Source organism: Artibeus jamaicensis, unplaced genomic scaffold (genome assembly GCF_021234435.1).
Source record: "Artibeus jamaicensis isolate MK-2021 breed Jamaican fruit bat unplaced genomic scaffold, CSHL_Jam_final contig_484, whole genome shotgun sequence".
Classification (NCBI taxonomy): domain Eukaryota; kingdom Metazoa; phylum Chordata; class Mammalia; order Chiroptera; family Phyllostomidae; genus Artibeus; species Artibeus jamaicensis.
Genome location: NW_026521859.1, coordinates 5605952 through 5627742, shown reverse-complemented (window position 1 = coordinate 5627742; position 21791 = coordinate 5605952). Strand labels below are relative to the sequence as shown.

The following is a 21791-nucleotide window of genomic DNA, read 5'->3' as shown; positions in this document are numbered from 1 at the left end:
ATCAAAAAAACCTTGGCTACCAGCATTTTTCATGGGCTTTTTTACTAACAGGTCTTAGTTATAGAGGACAACTGGCCTGGCCAAGACAAGTAGAAAATTCAACTAGAGGATTGTGCTGAAAGATCAGATCCCCCCCCCAATTAGCATTTATATTCTCACATTGCATTTTAATCTTTGTTATAATAATTTATATAACTGTATATTCACTTTATCCAAAACGCCACATCTTCCAAGATGTTTTATGCTATTTAGCATTATCTATGACCACTCCTCCTGAAGATACTTCTTCTAATTCTAACCTTATTTCAACTATAAGCCATTGAAAACTTTCTGTGATCTTATTTTTCCATGTTATGCTCTAAAATATGAGTATTGTTTTAAGGTAGGGCCTTTGGCTCTTCTTTACTGAACCATGCATCCACCTAGCCATACGCGCATTAAAAAACATGTATTAAGTGCCTGTCTTTGTCAGTCTCTGTGCCCGGTCCTCGGTATACCTGATCATCCAAACACACTTAGGTGTCCCTTCCCTCAAATGCCGTCTTCTACCTATGGCCTTCCCTGGTGACTCTTAGAAAATTATTATAAAAACCCATTGCCTTCTCACAACATACAGGTACTCCTCATAAGGTATTTTCAGCATTCTGCCACGAAGGGAATTTCTCTAAATAATCTCTTTAGTCTGGTTGACATCAGAACAATATTGGAAAGGGTATTTTTTAATTAAAACCTTCAAGCCCACAATTCCAATTTCTGTCATTTTATTTGTCAAATTAGATAATTGCACTAGACAGAATTACCCAGTCCAAATTAGATCATCGCACTAGGCAGAATAATGCAGTATTCAAGACTACTGCAATAGAAAAGAGAGACTGAGCTCAATTCCAGTGAAACAAAAGGGTGGAAACTTTTAAAACTCTAGGATGAGCAAATGGAAAAGCCGTGAATGACAGTAGGGGAGGAGGTTGATCAGCAAGCTACTTTTGGCACTTGGAGTTACCCTGAGTTTACCAATGTGTTTCTCTGTAATTAGCCCATTAGTGTTTGATAATTGGCACCCACTGAAGTTAGGTTCTTAGCCGCCCACAGAGACTGAGAGATGGGAGTGGTGTCCTTTGAAATGTACATATCAAAGGGATTGTTCTCTAGTCCTTGAGAAAAACATTTCTTGTTTTGTAAAACTGACTTGAGAAAGGGGGATTTAAATATATTTCAAAGGAAGAGAGAAAGAATTTACAACTGCAAGTTTTCTAAAGTGAATTTAGTAAGAAAGGTGAAGTCTAGGGCCTACAGTCAGAAAGAAATTATCTGAAGTTCAGTGAAAGTTCAGGGGGGCATTTGGGCTGCCTTAGTCAAATTTCTCCAGGAGACTGTTACATCATTCTTGAAATCAACAAGAAAATCAAGACTGACCTTTCAATACAACATAATGATATTTTGGGTCCAAAGTACATGAGAGTTCAAGGAAAGGGGTTATTAGCACTTATCTTTCACCAGTTCTTAATATTTTGAGTCTTAAAATTCTTGTGATAAAGTAAAGGGAAAGTGAACAGGGAGGGGAAGGGCTTGGGAAAGGGAAGCAAAAGATTATTTCTATGAAAGTTTCTACACAAAGAAAATTTAAAATAGTTGTATTGCCAACTTCCCTTCATATAACTCTCCATGTAAGATTAAATTGAACTTTTATTCAGGAATTTTCATGTCCCAGAACACAAGATGAGAGGTAAGAACAACTGAGAAAACCGAAAAAAATATACACTGGGTTTATTTTTACTTACTTTAGGTCAAGCAACACCTAATGACTAACCAACAGGCAAGAATGAATTCTAATTTCTTTATCTAAAACACTCTTTTCATGTTTTTCTTTTGCCCATATCTTCTCCAAAGAAAGAAATATGTTACTTGACATATTTTTTCTGCTACATGAGTATGTTTTTGTCAGTAATGTCAAGGGGTCTGTAAAAGTTCTGTCCAAGTTCAGAAAAAAATTAAAAGACCATTATTTTGCTTCAGAATTCAATAGTTAAGAGCATTTTAGGGCAACAGTTAGTATATTTTTCAGTGCATTATAATCATATGGAGGGCACTACCTTAAAGAGTTATTGATTCAGTAAGTCTAAACCCCAGGCACCTGATTTCTGTAAGTTCTCAGGTGGTGGTGCTAAGACGGATGCTTCAAGAATCACATCTCGCTCCTGGAAGTTTCACTGATTTTTTTTTTTAATATAAGGTCAGCAAATGTATTCTGTAGAGAGCAAATTTGCCTGCCTTTACCAAACAAGATGCAAAATTAAGGAAGTTATGTACAGACTTAAGTAGAGGAGAGAAAACAACTTTCTACAAATTTTTATTCAATTTATGAAAACGATTAAGAAATAATAACAATGGTTATGCAAGTTCTAAATTGCTGGGACAACGCCTATTACTGAGTTTCCCTGTGGGATTTTTTTTAAAATAAAAGATTGCATGGATTAAAAATACCCTCTTTCTCTTAATTCTGGTTATTAATCCCTTCCCCATGTGTATCATAAAGAACACTTAACTGCCCTATTGAGAGGATGATTACACCAAGTCATCTCTAATTGTCCTCTCACAGGAACTGGTTAAAGGCATACAGAAGAACATTAGGCATGGCAAGATTGAAAGGCTTCTCCTTTGAAAGGGAGAAAAGATGCATTTTTTTAAAGAGAGAATTAGGCTACATATATATGGAGAGATTTTGATGTGGAACAAGGGGATCTATGAAGTAAACCCTGATTATCATATTAAAGTAGCAATACGGTTACATGTATACATAGAGAGGAAGCTGAGCAACTCAGATAAGTGGCATGAATGCCTAGATGCAAAATGATCATAAGGAGGTTATAAGTGCCATTATGAAACCAGAAGAGACACCAGCATTCATGCTGCCTGTCACGCACCAAACCCACTAAGTAGAGACAGGGGTTGAATCTTTATATGGGCGCTTTATTCAGACGGCCTGTGATCTGAGAAGATGGCAGGTTCATGCCCTAATGGACCATCTTAAATTTCCTTCCAAGCCAGCCTTTTTATAACAGAGAACAAAGAGTGATGAGGGGTTTGAAATTCAGGGAAAATTAGGTGAAAGAAAACTGCAGCATTCTGGCCCTGGGCAGGTAGCTGTTCCCAGGGGCGTGTGGTCCTGTCTCTCTCTGGAACACAATGGCCCAGATTGCTTCCACTTGTCCCCAGGCAGTAAATTTTAGCAGTGCCCCAGGAGGTCAGCTGTTTGGGGTGGGGGCAGGGTGGGCCTTACCTGTAGTTTCTGAAACAAAAGCTTTAACATATACATTACCTACTAGGCTTATAACTATGTACCTTAAACTAAAAATTTCCAACTCTTGAGTCCCTTATCAATTAGAGTCTGTTTCCTTGCTTAATTATCATGTTCATCCATCTGAAACACAAAGAAAGTGAGCAGTCAATGAATAAAGACTGAAAATTTTTTAAATTTATGTAAACAGTGATATTTAGGATTTAAAAGAGCATATTTCCAGTAAATACATTAAACATTTTCTTTTTACCTGCTTTTGAGTTAAGAAAATGTATTTCAGATCCAAACTGGGCTACTCAACGGTACTTCTTGTATCCAAAGTTTATATGCAGCACTGATTTCTCCATTTAATGCAGTATCCGTAATCATACTCATCATCATCACAAAACGTTTTACATATTCCTTTCACTTTTTCGCATCTCTCAAATCTATACTTTGGTTCAAAGTTACTTCCGGCTGCAATCAAGAAAGATAAAGTCACCAGTCCAGTTTTTCACTTGGGGATCTTCTTACTGAGGGGAGAAAAATCTCTGTTCTAAGTCATGAGAGCATGTTTGCGGAAGATGGAGATTCTAGGATGTCAGATTGTTTTATAACATACTTTATCACTTGTTTCAGCAGGTGACCAAACCACAGTTTATTTTCAAAAAAATGTATGTCCTTATCTTATATCTCACATCAGTAATGAACTTCATTTGGCTCCCAGGGCCTCTTGCCTTCCCATCTTTTTTTCTTACTTTATTAAGACCAGTTTTACTCACACATGTCTTCATGAAGATGATGCTTATAATATTTAAAACATATGCAGTTTTCATTTGCATTTGTTCTCAGTGTTTTAAACCTACTCCTATTGCCTCTTCATAGAATCATTTGTTCAATGCTTTCTTCTCCATCCAGATGTCCCTCTTAATTGAAATAACCTTTCATTTACTAGAACAAATGGATATGTCCCTTTTGCCAGCCTACAGGTAATGGATGAACAATGTAATATAACATAATTTAGTACTAAATTATATGTATTTTTCTTAAACATTTGTTACACTTTTATTCTTGCAGCCTAAATAAAAACCCTTACATGTTGGTTATGATTTATTCTGACTCTTTGTTATCTTCTACCTGGTATAGCCAACAATTATAACATAGTAGGCATGAAGATAGTCACCGACAGAGTAATTTACTGAGGACATGAAACCACTTTAGATAGACTCATACACATAGAAACACAGTTTTGTTATAAATTAAATATTTAGTAAAAAAAAGAGCCTGATGTTAGTCTTCTAGTCTGTTGTGAATCACGTGAGATAATGCAAAGATGCATGTTCTGAGACTCCAAACTCACAGCTTTGTTTTTATACATTAATCTATAATAAATGGCAGTATTTTTGTTACTTTAAGATTTTATTTTTTCTTAATGATTCAGTTGCAACCAATTCATTTAAAGAGATTTGAAGTCAGGATTATTTATTTGCCCCCAAAATGTTATCATAGTCCTGATGTATCTTGGATAAAGTCATTCCACCTTCCTACAGAATAGAATAAACACAGCTAACCCAAATATATTTTGAATATTAAATTTTACATGTTTTGGGAATAATAAAGAAAAACAATTTCATTAAAATGTGGAGAATGAATTGAATTGAATTTAGATTAAAATTATATAATGTCAACTCACAGAACCTAACTGCCTGCCTCATACCTAATTGAAAGTCAGGATGATTTCATTTCAATTTCATATGTCAGGTGTTTATCTGAGCACCTAACTTTCTCTAAGCATTAGGTTGAGAACTGGACAGAAACTTCAAATCTATAGAATATAGAGAAGACTCAAATGTGCCAGTTTATTATTGTCAATAAAGTTAGAAGAAAAGAGAAGGAAGTTACACTTAAAGTGTAAGGAAGTGCCACACAGGCTCTGACACATGAGTGTGTGTATCTCCTGTGGGAATGGGAAACTAATTCGCCATGACAGAGTTCCTGGCCACTGGGGAATTCCTGGCCATGGATGAGAACTGATGCTTGACATAATTTAAAGTAAGGAAGAGGGTGATGTATTATTGAACTTAATTAAAAAAAATACTTTTGCTGAGGCAAGTACTTTTTAAGCTAATCAACATTCCTAAGACCCTATCTTGTCAACCCACCAAATCCATGCTGATCTCTAATATGCGTTAAATTCAGAAAAGAGAACTATGTATTTATAATCACCCTTAGTAAAATTAAAAATATACTCATGTCTTTTTAATTTTCTCATTATTTCAAAGAATGGAAATATTTAAAGTCATGAAGAAATCTACAAGACAATATGATCTGGAAACAAAAAGCAAATGTAGCAAAATTGGTTGTATCACATCTTAGTTATTGCAAAAAGCATCATTTTAGAATCAAAGCTATGTCATGTGAAAATAACAATCTCAGTGTTTTGTGAAAATTGGCTATGTAATATGTTATAAACTGTATAATGGCACACAGATGTCATATATGGGTACATAAGCATTAATGTAAGGTGACCAGAACTAGTTAACACATAGCACATAAAAACAAAAATGAATGTCTATTTGGAGGAAGGACACATAACATCTGTTTCATCTACTGAAACCTCTTGTACATTCTAAACATCACTGCTGAAATGAGACCTGTCCTAATGAATTTTTATGTAAAGAGAAAAATGCAAACTCTAGTTTGGGGCCCTGTAAGGGATATGCATTCCAGAAAGGTCCCTGGCAGTCTGGAGCAGAACAACGTGCTATGGGTGTGGTGGGGGTGTGTCGTGGACAGCAACACCTAACAAACAAGTCCTGCAGGGACGTGCATGGCTCTCTGTAAGGAAACCAGTGGTTAAATGTTCAGCCACCCCCACTCATGGATTCAATGTGAGCTTTCCCAGGCTTTGTGGGGAGTTCTCTACACTTCCAGGAGAAATGTCTGGCATATATCTCCCCATCTCCTAGCATATTAGTTATCTACAGATGATTTCTTTGCCTGTCTCATAATGTTCCCTGCAAATAGAGAGGCAGAGAGGGTAGGTTTGGAAGATGTCTGTGTTTACTGAGTCCAATTTGAAATCAAGGTAGGAGCAAGGCCATAGGTCAGTGGAAGTTTGTATAATTTGTCTGAAAGGGTATGATCTTATAGAATCAAATATGACTAGGTTTCAATTCTGTATACTGTATTCATTAGCTGTGATATAGCAAACAAATGATTTGGTTCACGCTATTTCAATTTCCTCATGAAATTGAGGTTTTTGTGAACTTTTCAGTTATAATGACAAAATACATAAACTTTTACAGTGTTAGAAAATAAATCTCTTCAAAGTTATTCACATATCCTTTGTTTTGACTTTCCTTTTGGATTCACATGTAAAAGTGACCCTGGTAAAGCACTGGTATTAGTGCTTATGGTGTGCTCTACCAAAAGCAAAAATCTCCAGTCTTACAGCACTAAATGCCATTCCTGTTTACCTTGTTCACTGACTTACTTTACCATTCAGCAAAGTGCTTGGAACAACATACTCAATCAGTTTGCAACTGACAAAATGACTGAGTTAATGAATATGTTATCACAGAATCTAAGTTATCCCTGGCTGGTGTAGGTCATTGGATTGAGTGCTGGTTTGCAAAACAAAGGGTTGCCAGTTCAATTCCCAGTCAAGGCACATACCTGGGTTGTGAGCCAGGTCCCCAGTAGGGGCATGCCAAAGGCAACCACACATTGATGTTTCTCTCCCTCTCTCCTTCCCTTCCCCTCTCTAAAGTAAATAATTAAAATCTTGGGGGGAGAAAGAATTTAAGTTTATGTGGTCATCAATATGAGTGATTTTTAGATTTGTGGCAGATTTTTATATACTACCCTTTAGTAACTCACTGATTTTTCTTTAACTTTTAAATGAAGAGAATGCCTTCTCTCATGATTTCTACCCATGATTTAGTAAGCAACTATGTTGTACTCAGCCCTGTGCTGAGTAGTAATGCAAAAATAAATAAAAAAACTAAGTACCTTATCCCCAAGAGGCAGACGATGTTTGTTGGGAGGTGATATAGAAATGGAAAAAATACAGTATCACCAGTGGAGACAGTTCTGACATATAAATAAAAGGTCCTCACAGCACATAATAAAGAGCTGTAAAAACTTCCGGAAAACTCTATTCTACTGTTATTTCTACTACTACAGCTACTGCTACCACAGCCATTATTAAGAGCTATGCTTTAGTAAATGTCCATTAGGTTTCAGATTCTTTACTGAGCAAATTCTTATCTGATTTAATGCTCTAACAATTCTTTAAAATACCTATCTCATTTCACCCATCCGAACAACTGAAGTCAAGAGCTCTTAAACAAGGTTCCAGGGGGAATAGAGGAAAATAAATTCACAGGTAGTCCTGTTGGATTCTGAATCCCTTTTCTGTGTGTTTGAGCACCTCAATGAACATGTGACTTTTGGTTGCATCTTGAAAAGCTGATAGCATATTTTCAAGGGATTGAGGGGAGGCCTAAACTTTGATATGGTATTTTGAAAGAATTTGTAAACAATGGAGAATGCTGTGATTCTCAGCATGACTGAGGAGATAGGGACGTGGGCTTCAGCAAACACAGCAAAGTCATATTAGGCACACCTGGCAAAAGACCTATAAAGCTGTGGTGTTGGACATTATTGTGAATGAAGCAGAGAAACCACAGAGCTTTTAAGTACCACTTTCTCAAAAATTGTGTAGCAGAGAGGCTATGTGGTGGATTGCTAGAACATTCTAAATATGAAATACTGAGAAACATAATTAAGTTAACGGTATTTCAAAAAAGAGATAAAGAAGTGAACTTAGGATATAGTTACAAATTAAAAGCAGCTCAGTTAATGTTTAGATTTGGGGGAAGAGTGCTGGGAAGTAAATGATGTGAAGTGTTTTAGATCTTAACACTGTGTGTTTGATAATAACAATCAGTGAAACAGAATAAAAACAAGGGGACATGCTTTAACCTTTGTGAGTAAGATGAGTTCTATTTTAGACATATCTCGATGAAAGAATGATTTTGGGGACCAGCCAGATAAGTAAGTTCTATGACTTGTAATAAATTCAGTTTTATGGTTTGGGAAGGAGATTGTGAAAAAAATTTGCTGACAGAAGAAATTATTGTACTAGACAAAATAACCTTGGGAAAGGGTATAAAACAAGAAGAAAAGGGATTTAGGAACAAAACACTAGAGGTCCCTGCATTTAAAAGACTATCAAAAATGGAGAACTCAACTAATAATTGTTAAACAATTGACCAACTAAAGTGCTGTTCAGAAGAATTGAAGTAGGCCTAGGGGTTTGATTTTAGAAAAAAAATACCATTCACAAGAAGATTTTGTTCATTGCTGTGGGTGAGTGTACCAGGGAGAAGAGTGTGTAAGAGTTGATGAAGTTGGAGACAACAAGTTTAGGCGGCTTTTCAAGATGTTTGGCAAAGAATAGAATAAGGCAAATCAGAAAGTAGCTTGAAGAAAAAACATCTCTTCTGAAATCGAATTCTACCTGTAGTACATCCAGAGTCATGTCATTCCTCATCACTGTCCTTGTTGCCACCCTGGACAGTGCTGCCATAATGTATGACCTATATTACTTCAGTACCTCCCAAACTCCTGAAAGCCCTTCAAAGAAGTCTTTTTAAAACAAAATTTAAATCATGCTTTCCCTTTGACTAAAACCCATTGGGTTTATCTCAGAATAAAAGTCAAGACCCTTTCTAGTTTCTAAAATCTCTGGGTGATCTAGCAACATGCTCCCTTCCTGATGAAACACCCTCCCCAGGCACCTGCCTCACACACATCCCTCACAGAACTCAGTGGGCTCCCATGACCATGTCTTTGCCCCTTTTGCTCAAATGGCACCTGCTCAATAAAGACCCCCTGAAAAATTCTATTCAAAATTGCTATAGTCTGCCATCATTCTGGGGTCCTTTAACTCTGTTTGATTTATTATTTTCTAATTTAATTTGCTTATTTATTATGTTTATGCTTGTATTTTTCTCTACATCTAAAATATAGCTCCACAAAGATAGAAAATATTGCTGGCTTTGCTTATTGATTTGTTCTGACCTTATAGTATGGCCAATACATGCTAAGTTCTCAGTGAGTACTTACTAAATTCATGAATAAATGAGAGAGGGGATGTGGAACGCAATGTCGGACTCACATACTACCAGTGTTATGAATTGACATTGATCTTCTTGGGGGCAGATCCTGTGTCTTATTCATTTTTTAACTCTATCTAATAGGCTAGTATTTAAAACTCAGTTTGTGAGGAATAACTATCAGTTCCTTAAAACAGGAGCTGTGATATTTTAATCTACAAATCTAAAACCCATGACATTACACCTGAGAAGAGGGAAGGCATTAGTCAAATGTTGTCTGAATAAATAAATTCCTCATGGAATTAGTTATTGTCATTGCCCCAAAACATTAAGGTAAAATAAATCTTGAAATGGGCTGGGCTTGAATATTTGGAATCTGGTTGAATTCTAATTCTTTTCCTCTTAGTCCTGTGCTGGGTTTGGTGGTGACAAACCTCACTTCAATATAATATCTTTAATGGATGCAAATGTGTATTGTGTAAATAACAATAAAACACTGTGTCCAAGACTTGGTGATATTAGTTCATCAAGGTCCATGCTAATCGAGACTTACAGAAAACTAAAAGCTAAAGGACATACACGATGCCATAGAAATTTAGATTCTGGGCCAAAGGAAGGGAAAGTGCAAACCTTCAGGTTTTTAGAGTTAATGAGTTTAATATTATCTAACTGGTTTGTCCATCACTCCACTGAAAATTATAGTATATGAAAAAGAAAATTGCCAGAATTTTCCCCATTTGTAAATATTTGCCTTTTTTTTTCTTAAAAAACTTTTTGTTAATGAATGCTGAGGGCAAGATAAATAATTAGTGACACCACTCTTTCTCTAAGGAACAGACTGCAGAATTTTGTCAAAGGGACCTCTAAAGTTTTTAGTGGATATCATCACACACAGCCCTTAAAAGATTTCTCCAGGGAATGATATTAATTGCATAGTTGATGCTTATACATTCACGTTCTCTTTCAAGTTAGTCACATTTGTCCATTGGACAGAGGCAGAGCACTGTTACTTGAATATACACTGTTATACACAAGGAGGAGTCAGCACAGACATTTAGATGGTTTTAGTTTCGTTTGTCAAACACTGAAGGATGGAGGGTCTGCCAGTACAGACTAGTTTATGTGAAGAGATGTTTCAAGTGCCTTCCACATCTCTCACCATTTACCGCTACTCAGTGACCACTGAAAAAGTTGGTTCTTATTTGGCCCATATTAATAGTACACTAGGCTTCTCAATTCTATATTGTAGGTCTTGATGTAATAATGGCCTGGAGTCTGCTTAGGTAGGATAAATAATAATCAAACTTTTATAACAATCAATTAATTTTACTAATCTTCTTTTCAACATGGCTGATCTATTTATTGTCCAAAGGTTAGGCTATTTTTTTTCTGGAGTCACCAATATATCACCTCTGGTTCATATATACTAACACATGATAATTTCAAATAGAAATTTATTCTCACAAGAAACAGAAAATGTATTTACTACCTGAAAACATTTCTGTCCATTTTCATTTTTAAATTTCTGTGAGAATAAGTACCTACTTATAAACCAGAGGTTCTAACCTGGGCCCCTCACAGAGGATGTTTGGCAATGCACATAGACATTTTTATAGTCACAGTCAGTGGAGGGAGTGTTACTCGCCTTTTGTGGGTAAAGGCTAGAGATGCAGGAAAATAACCTGCAGCTAAAGGCAGAACGCACAACCGCAACAAAACTGTCTGGACCCAAATATCAATAGTGGTGAGGTTAAGAAACCCTGTTTAAATAAATATTGTAAAAATAATTTTGGAGATTTTCATGCCACAAGGGAACAGATTAGGCAGTCAAAGTCTATTGTTAGTTGTTGAGAGAGGGAAAAGACCATGCACATCTGGCTCCAATGTATGCTGAGCAAAGAACCATTTCATAGTGGGAATTCATGCACTTATTAAAACAAAACTAAAAATTAAACAGTCTCTTGTGACAGAAATATATCTAGAAACTTTATCAAAATGAAAAATATTCTTTCTCTGTGCATGTCACTATAATAGATAGTTTCATGTGAAATAGATCCTTAGATCTCATACCTGCATTTAGAAGATGGAATGTGATGTTGTGAATACCAAGAGAGTAGATGGGGCCTAGAAATTCTTTGGCTTCTTATCTGAGTCCAAGTCTGATCCACATATATTCATTCAAAAATTTTCCTTTTTCTTTAGTTAAGTTACCAATTTATTTTTCAATTTTATTCTGGGAGAGAGGGAATTTTCTAACTGTTTCTATTACTATGTTGTAGTATTGATGCTTTTTAAAAATCTGAATTAGTACAAATTACTAAATTGTCTTTCCAAACTGATAGAAGAAGAAGATTTTGTACTTTTGAACAGAAACTGTATGATACAGAGGTATGATTAAGAATGTTGTGGAGAGGAATTCAGGATGAGTGGAGCTGAAGAGTGAAGATTACTCCCCCTTTCTTTCACTTCTGTACCCTCAGGGTCATTTCCCAGGACAGAGGAGGTGAATGCAGCTAGTAGTCAGAGTTTCTTACTTCCTTTGTCAAAATATTCAATTATGGCCATGACCCAAGTGTCTCTATTTACTGAGCATCGTCCTGCAAACCCAAAGGTTGCCAGTTCGATTCCCTGTCAGAACACATGCCTGGGTTGCAGGCCTGGTTTCAGTTGAGGTGCATAGGAGAGGCAATCGATTGAGTTTATCTCTCCCATCAATGATTTCACCCTCTCTTTCTTCCTCTCTTACCTGCTCTCTTAAAAGATAAATCAATAAATAAAATCTTTAGAAAGATTCAAGTATGTATAGCCTCTTCACCTTTTGGAAATTTTTCTCCTCCTTTCTTACTCCCTCTTCTATTTCTTGACACACATATTTTTCTCCACAAAATAATAATTATAGAAATTGGAGTTTGTTGTGATTCCCCTCTGCTTTCCTAAGTCATTTTCTGACTTAAGCTCTGTGTGTCTCATGAAAAGGATTTGCACTCTCAGTGTCTACTCTTTTAAGTCCCATGGGTTCACATTTTTTCTTGGGATTATCTATGGAACAGTATTAAATATTTTATATAATAAGATAATAATAGCACATTTCTACTGTAAGCTTCTATCGGAAATACGCTCCTTCCATTTCTTTGACCTAGGGTTTCTCGCATTATTTATGTCAACTCACACAAGGCACATAGACCTTTAAATAGTCATTGAGGGTTGTCCATAAAAAAAAAAACATTCTGTTTACTCTGGTACCAAGAGATCAAGCAAAAATGCAATGTACAGGCACCAGATGCGTGTGTGACACAGAACCACTTCTGAATGGTTCAATATTGAATTTTATTTAATTCCTTGTGTATTACAGAGATACACAGGCCTTGAAAGATGTGTTGGGAAGTCTTAATAACACCGGTCCTCTCTTCTTGGACCATGTGTCTCTTTCTTTTCTTCTGTCATCTTTACTTCTGCAAGCAGCAGTGAGTTGCAGGTCTCATGCAGTAAGCAATCCTAATTTCATTCTCGTGGCACTCATTTTTACACCGACCATTACCCTTTTTGCACTCTCTCCTCAAATCCAAGCTACCATACTGGGGATATTTCTTTCTGGCTGTAAGAAGGAAAGAAGGACTGAAATTAGCAACCTAGCTATGACATACCCATATTTTAGAAGGAGAAAGGTCAGGAAGCAAAAGATAGTAGAACAAAGCAAAAGAGCCCCATTTCTAGTTTATGACTCAGTCATTGGTTCAAGGTCAATCATGGAAGTCAGAAAGTGTCTTGGACCTAAGTGAGGTGTGTCATCTTGTTATGTGACCTTCCAAGTTAACTAGATGGTAATTTAAGGATAGCTCCCAAAGTCAACAGGAAAAAAGTGTTCATAATTTATCTTCTGTCAGGTTTAATCTTTACAACCATCTAATTGTATTTGGAATCACCTTTTCTGCTTTCACAAACACTATTTAGATGGAATGAACAATTAGATGATTGTCCTAAAATAGAGATAGACTCATAGATAAAGAGCAAGCTGACAGATATTGGGGGTTGGGCTAGGTGGAGTCTGTGAAGGGATTGAGCAAAAAAGAAAAAAAGACAAAAAACTCATGGACAAGGACAACAGTGAGGAGATTGCTGGGAGGACAGGAAGTGGAGGGGGGTGGATGAGGGAATGGGGTGAAAAATGATGATCGATGGAGACTTCATTTGGGGTCATGAACACACAACACAATGTACAGGTGATGTGTGGTGGAACTGTCCACCTGAAACTTGTAAAATTTTGTTAACCAGTGTCACCTTGATAGATTTGACAAAAAATAAAATAAAAAGTTGAGAGAAGGGCAATGTTAGGCAATTTGACTTTCTACAACTCTTGTGGGTATTTTAAGATGTACTTCCCCAGAGAAATAATCTAGCTCAGCTGGTTAGAGCATCATCCCTACATGACAAGGTTGTGTGTTCTATCCTCCGGCACATACAAGAATCAGTCAATGAATGCACAAATAAGTGAAATAACAGAGAGATGCCTTTCCCTCTCTCTTCCTTCCTCTATCCTCTAAAATCAATTTTTTTAAAAAAGAAATCATCTAACTTAGACGCATGTCTGATGACAACATTGATTTAAAAAATGGAAATGTCTAAAAGGTGTGGTCAATGTTCGCCATGACCTGATTTCTAAAATTACCAGGGCTTTCAGCTACATGTTTTATCTTGTAGCTTGGAAATTAATACAATAGAAGCGTATTATTTAGGATAGTTGAAGATACTTGGGAAATTGGGGGATGGGTCTGATAGGCTGTAAGATTTATTCCAAGATAATTACGTTTTAATTTAATATTTCTCATTATAGGCTGGCCCATGTGTTTTCAGGATCCCTTTGTTTTGGAGTCTTTTTTTGTATACGTAAAATGTTCAATAAGTAATGGCATTACTCATACCATGAGATTAAGGGCAGCTAGTATGGGAGAATTCTAAATTTTGCAGGCGTCTGACCAAAGAGTAGACTGAAACATTTTTGTATATTTGTGGTATGAAATCAAATACATTTGTCCATTAGTTTCTGCCATTAATTACTGTTTTATATCCCAATCAGTCCCTTTAATGACCAGGCCTTTCTTCCTGGACATTCTGTCTGCATTTCCAACAGTTTGTGGTGAGAAAAGATACTTACTAGTGAATTCCCAGATTCAAGCCACATTATCCATATGGTTGGTATAAATAGCTGATATAAAACCTAGCTCTTCCATTCAAATGAGCTCTTTTCTCACTATAATTGAAGAGGTTCAGAATATGGCTTACAGCAGAAAAAAATAATAACTGTACAAATTAAATATTCACTTCTAAGTATTATTATTTAGACTATAGTTTCTTAGGAATTATTATCAAATTATATGTCATTTGCTAGTGGTAGAAATCTGAATTTTACTCACTTTAGCCAAAGTTCTGTCATATTTGACACTATTGCTCAATATGTGTCACCCCTCTCTTATTACTTCTTTTTCTTATTTCACCTTTCTAAAATTATTGTCTCCTTTCTTCTCATATGGACCTCTGAATATAAGTATTTCTCAATATAAGTGTCTTTGGATCACTAATATTCATCTTTGCAAGCATGCATCCACTCATTCAACAAATAAGTACAGTTGATCCTGGAACACATCAGGGTTTAAAGTCACCAACCCCCTACAAAATCAGAATTCCAGCTATAACTTTTGACTCTCCCAAAACTTAACTACTAGTAGTCTACTGTTGACTAGAAGCCTCACCGGTAATGTAAACAATTGATCAACACATATTTTGGATATTATATGATTATATTACATTATCTTACAATAATGTAAGGTAGAGGAAAAGTACAATTATTATTTTTATTTTAAAAATCTATTTGTAATTGGACTCACACAATTCAACCCTGTGTTGTTCAGGGTTCAAATGTACATTCCATGTTAAGTTCCCTGCCCATCTCTAGAGCAGAGTTTCTCACCCTAAGAATATTGACCTTTGGGTTGGACAGTTCTTTGCTGTTGGATACTATCTTTCCTGTTTACTGAAGAATGTTTAACAGCATCCCTGACCTCTACCCACCAAATTCCAACAGCACCAGTTGTGAAAACCTAAAAGATCTACAGACACTGCCTAATATTTCCTCGGGGGCAAAGTTGACTCTCATTGAAAACCACTGGTCTTATGATGCTATGATTAAGCCAAACATATTTTCTCTACCCTCAGATGTACAAATACAATCTTCTCTCTGAAATCTCTGATGACCACTTTCAAGAAAGTAATCTCACTTTTCATTGTTCTCATATGCAATATTCATATTGCATACTAGATTTCTTTAAAACAGTATATAAAGTCCTAGTTAATATGTAAGCAAGAAATGAGCTAGATAATTCCTAAAATATATTCAACCCATAATTTCTTGTTTTTACTCATCTATTATTTTATTCTTTACCATTCATCTCCTTGGAAACAGGGACAAACACAACCACCCTTTCAGCACAAAACTACACTATCTATCCTATAATCACAGTACATACTGGATTTAAAGAAAAGTGATTACTGGCAAAAGCACACTTCTCAATTGGACGGATAAAGTGAAACAATAAGTGATAATAAAAGAACACCTCATTTCTAGACATTTAGTACATTTATGAACTCTAGAAAATGAAGAAGAAAACTAAGTGACTTCACTGGAAATTTTCCTAAACAGGAAAGTTAAGGACTTCTATCTAGACAATTTTTTATCTGTAACTATCTTGAGTTTACCTAGCTCAATTTTGAGTAAGAATTTTTGCCTTCTGGAGGTGAGATGTTAAAGACAACTGAGGAATGATAGAAGATTGTCAAACAAATGACATTTAATTTTATTCAATTTAGTTCAACCACCATATGTTGGTGAACTATAAGATGAAAGACAAGGTTCTTATTTTTTTATTTTCTAAAATGTCTATATTCTATATTGTACATTTTTTTATTTTGTGGAGAAAATATACTCATCTTGACATGCTTCTTTTCCTCTGGAATTTTTTTTTTGTCAATAATGGTGACCGTTATCTAAAGTTTTTCACATTGTGATTAACAAGGAGAATGACCTCATTTTGTAAATACAATAAAAACAGCCCTGGCTGGTATAGCTCAGTGGATTGAGCACGGGCCTGTGAACCACACAATCGAGGTTCAATTCCCCATCAGGGCACATGCCTGGGTTGCAGTCCAGCTCCCAGCAGGGGACTCATGAGAGGCAACCATACATTGATATTTCTCTCCTTCTCTCCTTCCTTTCCTCTCTAAATATAAATAAATAAAATCTTTAAAAAATACAGATAGTTAACATTGATGGTGTAATCTATGTCACTATATCCCCAAGTAGTTTATAGTTAATGAGACTACAAGACACATAAATTTAAGTGTGTTGATAAGTGTATGAATATATTCAGTTATCAGTATGGACACATGATGTGACTGTTATAAGGGAAAATAAATGAATAAAGCATAAAAACAATCCTATCACTTGTCAATAGTGATATATGTTAGCTATTATTGAAATTAAAAGAAAGAAAATTTATCAAATGTTAATAAAGCTTTACCTTGGCTATTTCTAGAACTGAAAAAAATCTACAGATCTTTTTCTAACAATTTTTAAATGATGGAAGAGGAAGTTATTTTCTTAGCTAAATTAACAACAGCATTACTTCGTTAACTTTATTGATGCTTGGGCCCTATTTAGAATCTAATTAATCAGTTTTTTATGTGTAAATTTTTAGATTGTCATAATGGACTCTCTAATATTCATAATGAAAGATAAATTAATTTAGTCTCGTAGACCTCAATTACAACTCCTATTAGGTCTAAAAAATTTGTCCAGGTACTAAAAATAAATATTTTCTTCTGAGTTAGGGAATTTGAGTCTGATTTTAGTGCAAGCATCATAAACTAGGTAAAACTTGAGTCCACCCTTTAACCTTAGCCTCTTTAAGAAGGGAATAGAGTCAATGACTGCTCCATCTTCAAAACTTATTATTCTACTTACGTGCACTTAATACTTACACATTAATTCAAGAGAAGAGAATCTTGTTACATACCTGATGTGAAGATACAGTCCTTGAGGGGGAAAATTTTCTCATGAAAAGTAGAGCTCATATACTAGTATTACACTCAACATTCATGTGATCTGTAGCACTCAAAGACATAAGAGTAGTGACTAGAAATATTTAAAGAAAGGCCAAGAAGGGACATGATTTGCTGAAAGTACCAAGAACAGACTATTAAGAAAGGCTTTCTAGTGATTGGAAGTAGTATGCTAAGCATAGTTTTTTTTTTAAAGGAAAAAGTAAATAGTTTGTCTCTGAACACTGTTTCCTACTCCTTATTGGTTGATTATGCTAAAGAATATTTTTTTTTCCAGCAAGAATGGATTGTAACTGACTGGTGCTACAGGATAAAGTTGGTGAGAGTTTTCATCTTGAAATCATTTTAGATTTATAGGAAAGTTGCAAAAATAATAAAGGCCAACTTCCCCTCTGCTAACATTTCACTTAATCACACCACTTTTATCAAAACTGAGAAGTTATCATTGATGGAATAATATTAACTAAACTATAGACTTCACTTATGTTTCTCCTGTTTTCAAACTAATGTCCCCTTCATTTTTCTGTTCTAGAGTAACACAATGCTTTTAGTATAAAAAATGCTATAATCCATCTGTTGTTACCATGCTTTTAACAAGAAAAACTGATTATTTCCTCAAATTCATTAGTACAAGTGTACCCATAAATGTTTCTATGTTACCTGGCAAAATCGTGACCCAGAGGAGCAGAATAACAAAAAAGAGATGAATCTTCATGGCAGAGACTTTCTTAGGAAAAAAGTGTCCACAGATCTTTTCTAAGTCAGGGTTTTCACATAAGAAAACAGAGAACCCTTTTTTATTTATCAATTGTCCTGAGAAGTGGTTTTGACTACTGAGGCTTATCAACAGCAAGAACATTTGTATGCTTGATTGAACTGTGCCATGTTCAAAGAACATGGTCATAAAAATTAGTGTGAAACTTTCTTGTGAAAGTAATGACTGATTATGTTACCTTGGATATGCTGCTGTCTGGAAACACAATCCTTAAAGGACTTTTAAAAGATATGAGTTGAGTTGCCAAAACATCATAGTGAAAAATATTACAGATGTACAATCCTTTCTTATATGTTACATAGAATTATAAATATTTTAATGCCTTTTAGATTAAATTAATAAATGAATCAATAATATAGAATTTTATAGCTAGAAGTTTTCTTTGAGATTACTTCTATTTGCAGTTGAAAACAATGAAAACCAGGAAGGTTGAATGTTTTAGTTCAATTCATATAATATGTAATTGTTTAAATGTTACATAACCAGGAAATTCTGGATTCATTAATGAATATGGGAAATACTTAACAGGTTTTTCTGTATGAAATAAATTCTTATAACAAGTTATTTGATTTCACAATTCTAGGTCCAGTGTTTTTCATTCTGTTTATGGAACTGGAAGTGATTTGTGATCCAATTTGCATACCACCAAAGTTTATTATTTCAGATACATGCAGAAGAGCTGCAAGTTTTATAATATATCCAGAAGCTGATGCTGCAGTCAGAGGACAACTCATCAATTATCTCCTACCACTGAGTCAAGAGAATTTCTGGGGCAGTGGTTCTTAAACATGAGCTGCATCAACATCCCCTAGAGGGCTTGTTAAGAAAGATCACATGACTCCTCCCACAGCATGTCTGATTTAGTAGGTTTAGAACAGGGTCTAAGATTTTGCATTTCTAACAAAATCCTGACATGCTAATCCTGCTAACAGGGCCACATATTCCAAGAAACCTGATTCATTTATGCTATAAAAATCAGAAAAATAAATTACATACCAATAGAATCTATATCATAGGCTAGTAAAGAATGTAGGACTTCTTAGAGATTTTAATCAGGTCCACTGATGTTACAGGCCAGGGAAGTGAGATTGAGAGAAATTAACTTACTTGCCTAACAATTGCTATCTGTTACAAAAAAATTTAAATTATAAAATAAAAATAGAAACTTTTCATTTAAATAAAAAGCGAGAGCCCTGATTTAGCTAAGCATTCTTTCTGGCAAAGGAACAACAGGAGCATTCAGCATCAGCAGACAGGAAGAAGACCACTTCAGTATATCACTGTGTAGCATTTATTCACCAAATATTTACCGAGCACTAAAATTTGCCAACTTGGAATCTGCTACAAGCTGATGGCATTTTCATGGGAAAAAGAAACAGTGTAAATATAAACCTGGGGACTCCGGCCGGGTAGCTTGGTTGGTTAGAGCATCACCTTGACATACCAAGTTTGGGGATTCAATCTCTGGTCAAGGAACATACAAGAATCAACCAATGAACGTATAAACAGGTGGAAAAGCAAAGCGATATTTCTCTTTCTCCCTCTCTGTCTCTCAAAAAATCAATAATTAAAAAAAATTAATCTGGTGGGTGACATCAACCAAAATGATAGGATAAGGACCTCTGAGAATCTATTCCTCAAAAAAAAAATTGGAAAAACTGCTGAAAACTGCCAGAACTCTGGAAATAAAGCAAAGGCTTACAACAACTCAGAGAGTACTAATTCTAGAAAAATTGACCAATCTCTCAAGCAGAGTGAGCTTTGTGACATTTTATCATTTTCTAGTCCCATCCCCTACACCTCAGTTCAGCAGAAAACTTGAAAAATAATGACCCACATTCATGATACCTGGTGGGGTGGGACATGGCCAGGGTTCTTTAAATTCTTGTTCCCAAAGAACTGTCAATTTATGGTGTAAGGTAGTTTCCTGAAAGACCCCATTGAAAGGCTCATCTTTATTTCTCCTGACTCAGAACATGTGCTGTACTAAAGACACTCCCAAGGAGAATTTTTCAGAAATATTTACAGGCCAGTGTTTTAGTGACTGTTTTCTGAGCCTGGAAAACACTTCGGGCAAACAACAGACTGACTAAAATGTTTGGAAGAAAAGGATGAGGTAGAAGATATGTATAGAGTCTTTTTGAAAAATTCTGACATATTCCTGAGAACCTAGAAGGCAACTTGCATAGGAGACATTTGGCTGTTACTGTACTATGAACTGAAACTGATTGCAATGAAACACAATTGCCTGTCCAAGCCTTTTGCTGGAAGTTGCAGCCTTCAGTTGATTATTCCAAGTTCCAAATAGGTATATCAGGCAGATTCTGCCAGTGCGATTGTTATTCTGGTGGGGAGAAAGATTCTCCATTATCCCAGAATTCTGTATTTGCTCTTGAATGTTAATTTTAATGTAATATTTTCCATATATGTTCATGTGAATATCACATTTTCTTTTACAATATGGTTTCTCTAAGGTTTTTGCTTTTGTATTTTATTTGGTATTCTGGAAGATTTATATACTTATTCAATGGTTAATATTTGATTTCACTTTATGTTTTATTTTTTGGAAAAATCCAATTACATGTATATTAAATGCCTATGGCTTGTGTTTATATATATTATTTCATTTCAAATGTTTAAAATATTTTGTGTATATATAATTTTTCTTCATTCATATCTAGCATTTCTATGTGCTATATTTTTATTTGTTTTAATTTTGAGTTCATTTCTGAATTTAAAACATTTATTTCTGAAATAAACACATATCTATATGCATTTAAGCACTCTAATTTTTGAGTTTTTAAATTTCTGTTTTTTAAATCAAAATATTAATTATTTTATTAAATAGCCTCAATTTTATGCCAAAATATTGGTTATAATATTTTGTATTTTTATAACATTTTCTATTGTCTGTTAGTATGATAAGCTTATATTTATTATATCATTTGTTGGGTGGATTTAAATCATATTTGATTATAAGTTTTGATCCAAAAAGTTTGACTATTTTTTTTAATAGGGAACCAGTTTGTTTTAAATCTGGCAAATGTGACTCAGTTCTGTATGGGAAACCTACAGAAGCGAAGTGGTGGGCAGGAGCCAGACCTTCAAACTGAATTTTCCCGTGGGAATCAGGCCTAGAAAATGCATCCAGACTGTTATGCCTTGCTCTTGCTAAAACTCCCTCACCCCAGTCTGAAACAGTAGATGTTTATTGCTTATCTTCAAGGTAGTTTCCAAAGCCTGCGTGAATTTTCCCAAGGACAGAGTGTAATCAACTCGCCACCTTTCCCTTCTGCATTTGTTATTTTCATTTCCTTGATTGTACCTAAAATGTAGACAGTGACATTCAATGTAATAGATAATAAACCCTTCTTTGATGTAAGACCCGAGAGAAACAATAAAAGCCTATCTAGTCAAAGGTCAGGGTACTCCCCCCCCCCCCCCGTGAGAGAAGCGGCCGCAGGACTCTCATCTTGAGAGAGCACCCACGCTGTCCTTTTCCCCA

General features: G+C 35.2%; 2 protein-coding genes across 2 annotated transcripts; both read right to left on the bottom strand.

Moving 5' to 3' along the window:
* Nucleotides 1-3617: 3617 nt before the first annotated feature.
* LOC119053610 (beta-defensin 110-like) lies at nt 3618-11964 on the bottom strand. Its single transcript, XM_037151247.1, has 2 exons — nt 11934-11964; nt 3618-3751 (listed from the first exon to the last, which is right to left on the bottom strand). The coding sequence occupies exons 1-2, from the start codon at nt 11962-11964 to the stop codon at nt 3618-3620; spliced, it is 165 nt and encodes a 54-aa protein (XP_037007142.1).
* Nucleotides 11965-12785: 821 nt separating this feature from the next.
* LOC119053606 (beta-defensin 110) lies at nt 12786-18263 on the bottom strand. The gene is made up of 2 exons (XM_037151244.2): nt 18172-18263; nt 12786-12994 (listed from the first exon to the last, which is right to left on the bottom strand). Exons 1-2 carry the CDS (start codon nt 18224-18226, stop codon nt 12846-12848), a joined length of 204 nt encoding a protein of 67 aa, XP_037007139.1. The 5' UTR covers nt 18227-18263; the 3' UTR covers nt 12786-12845.
* Between the last annotated feature and the right edge of the window lie 3528 nt (nt 18264-21791).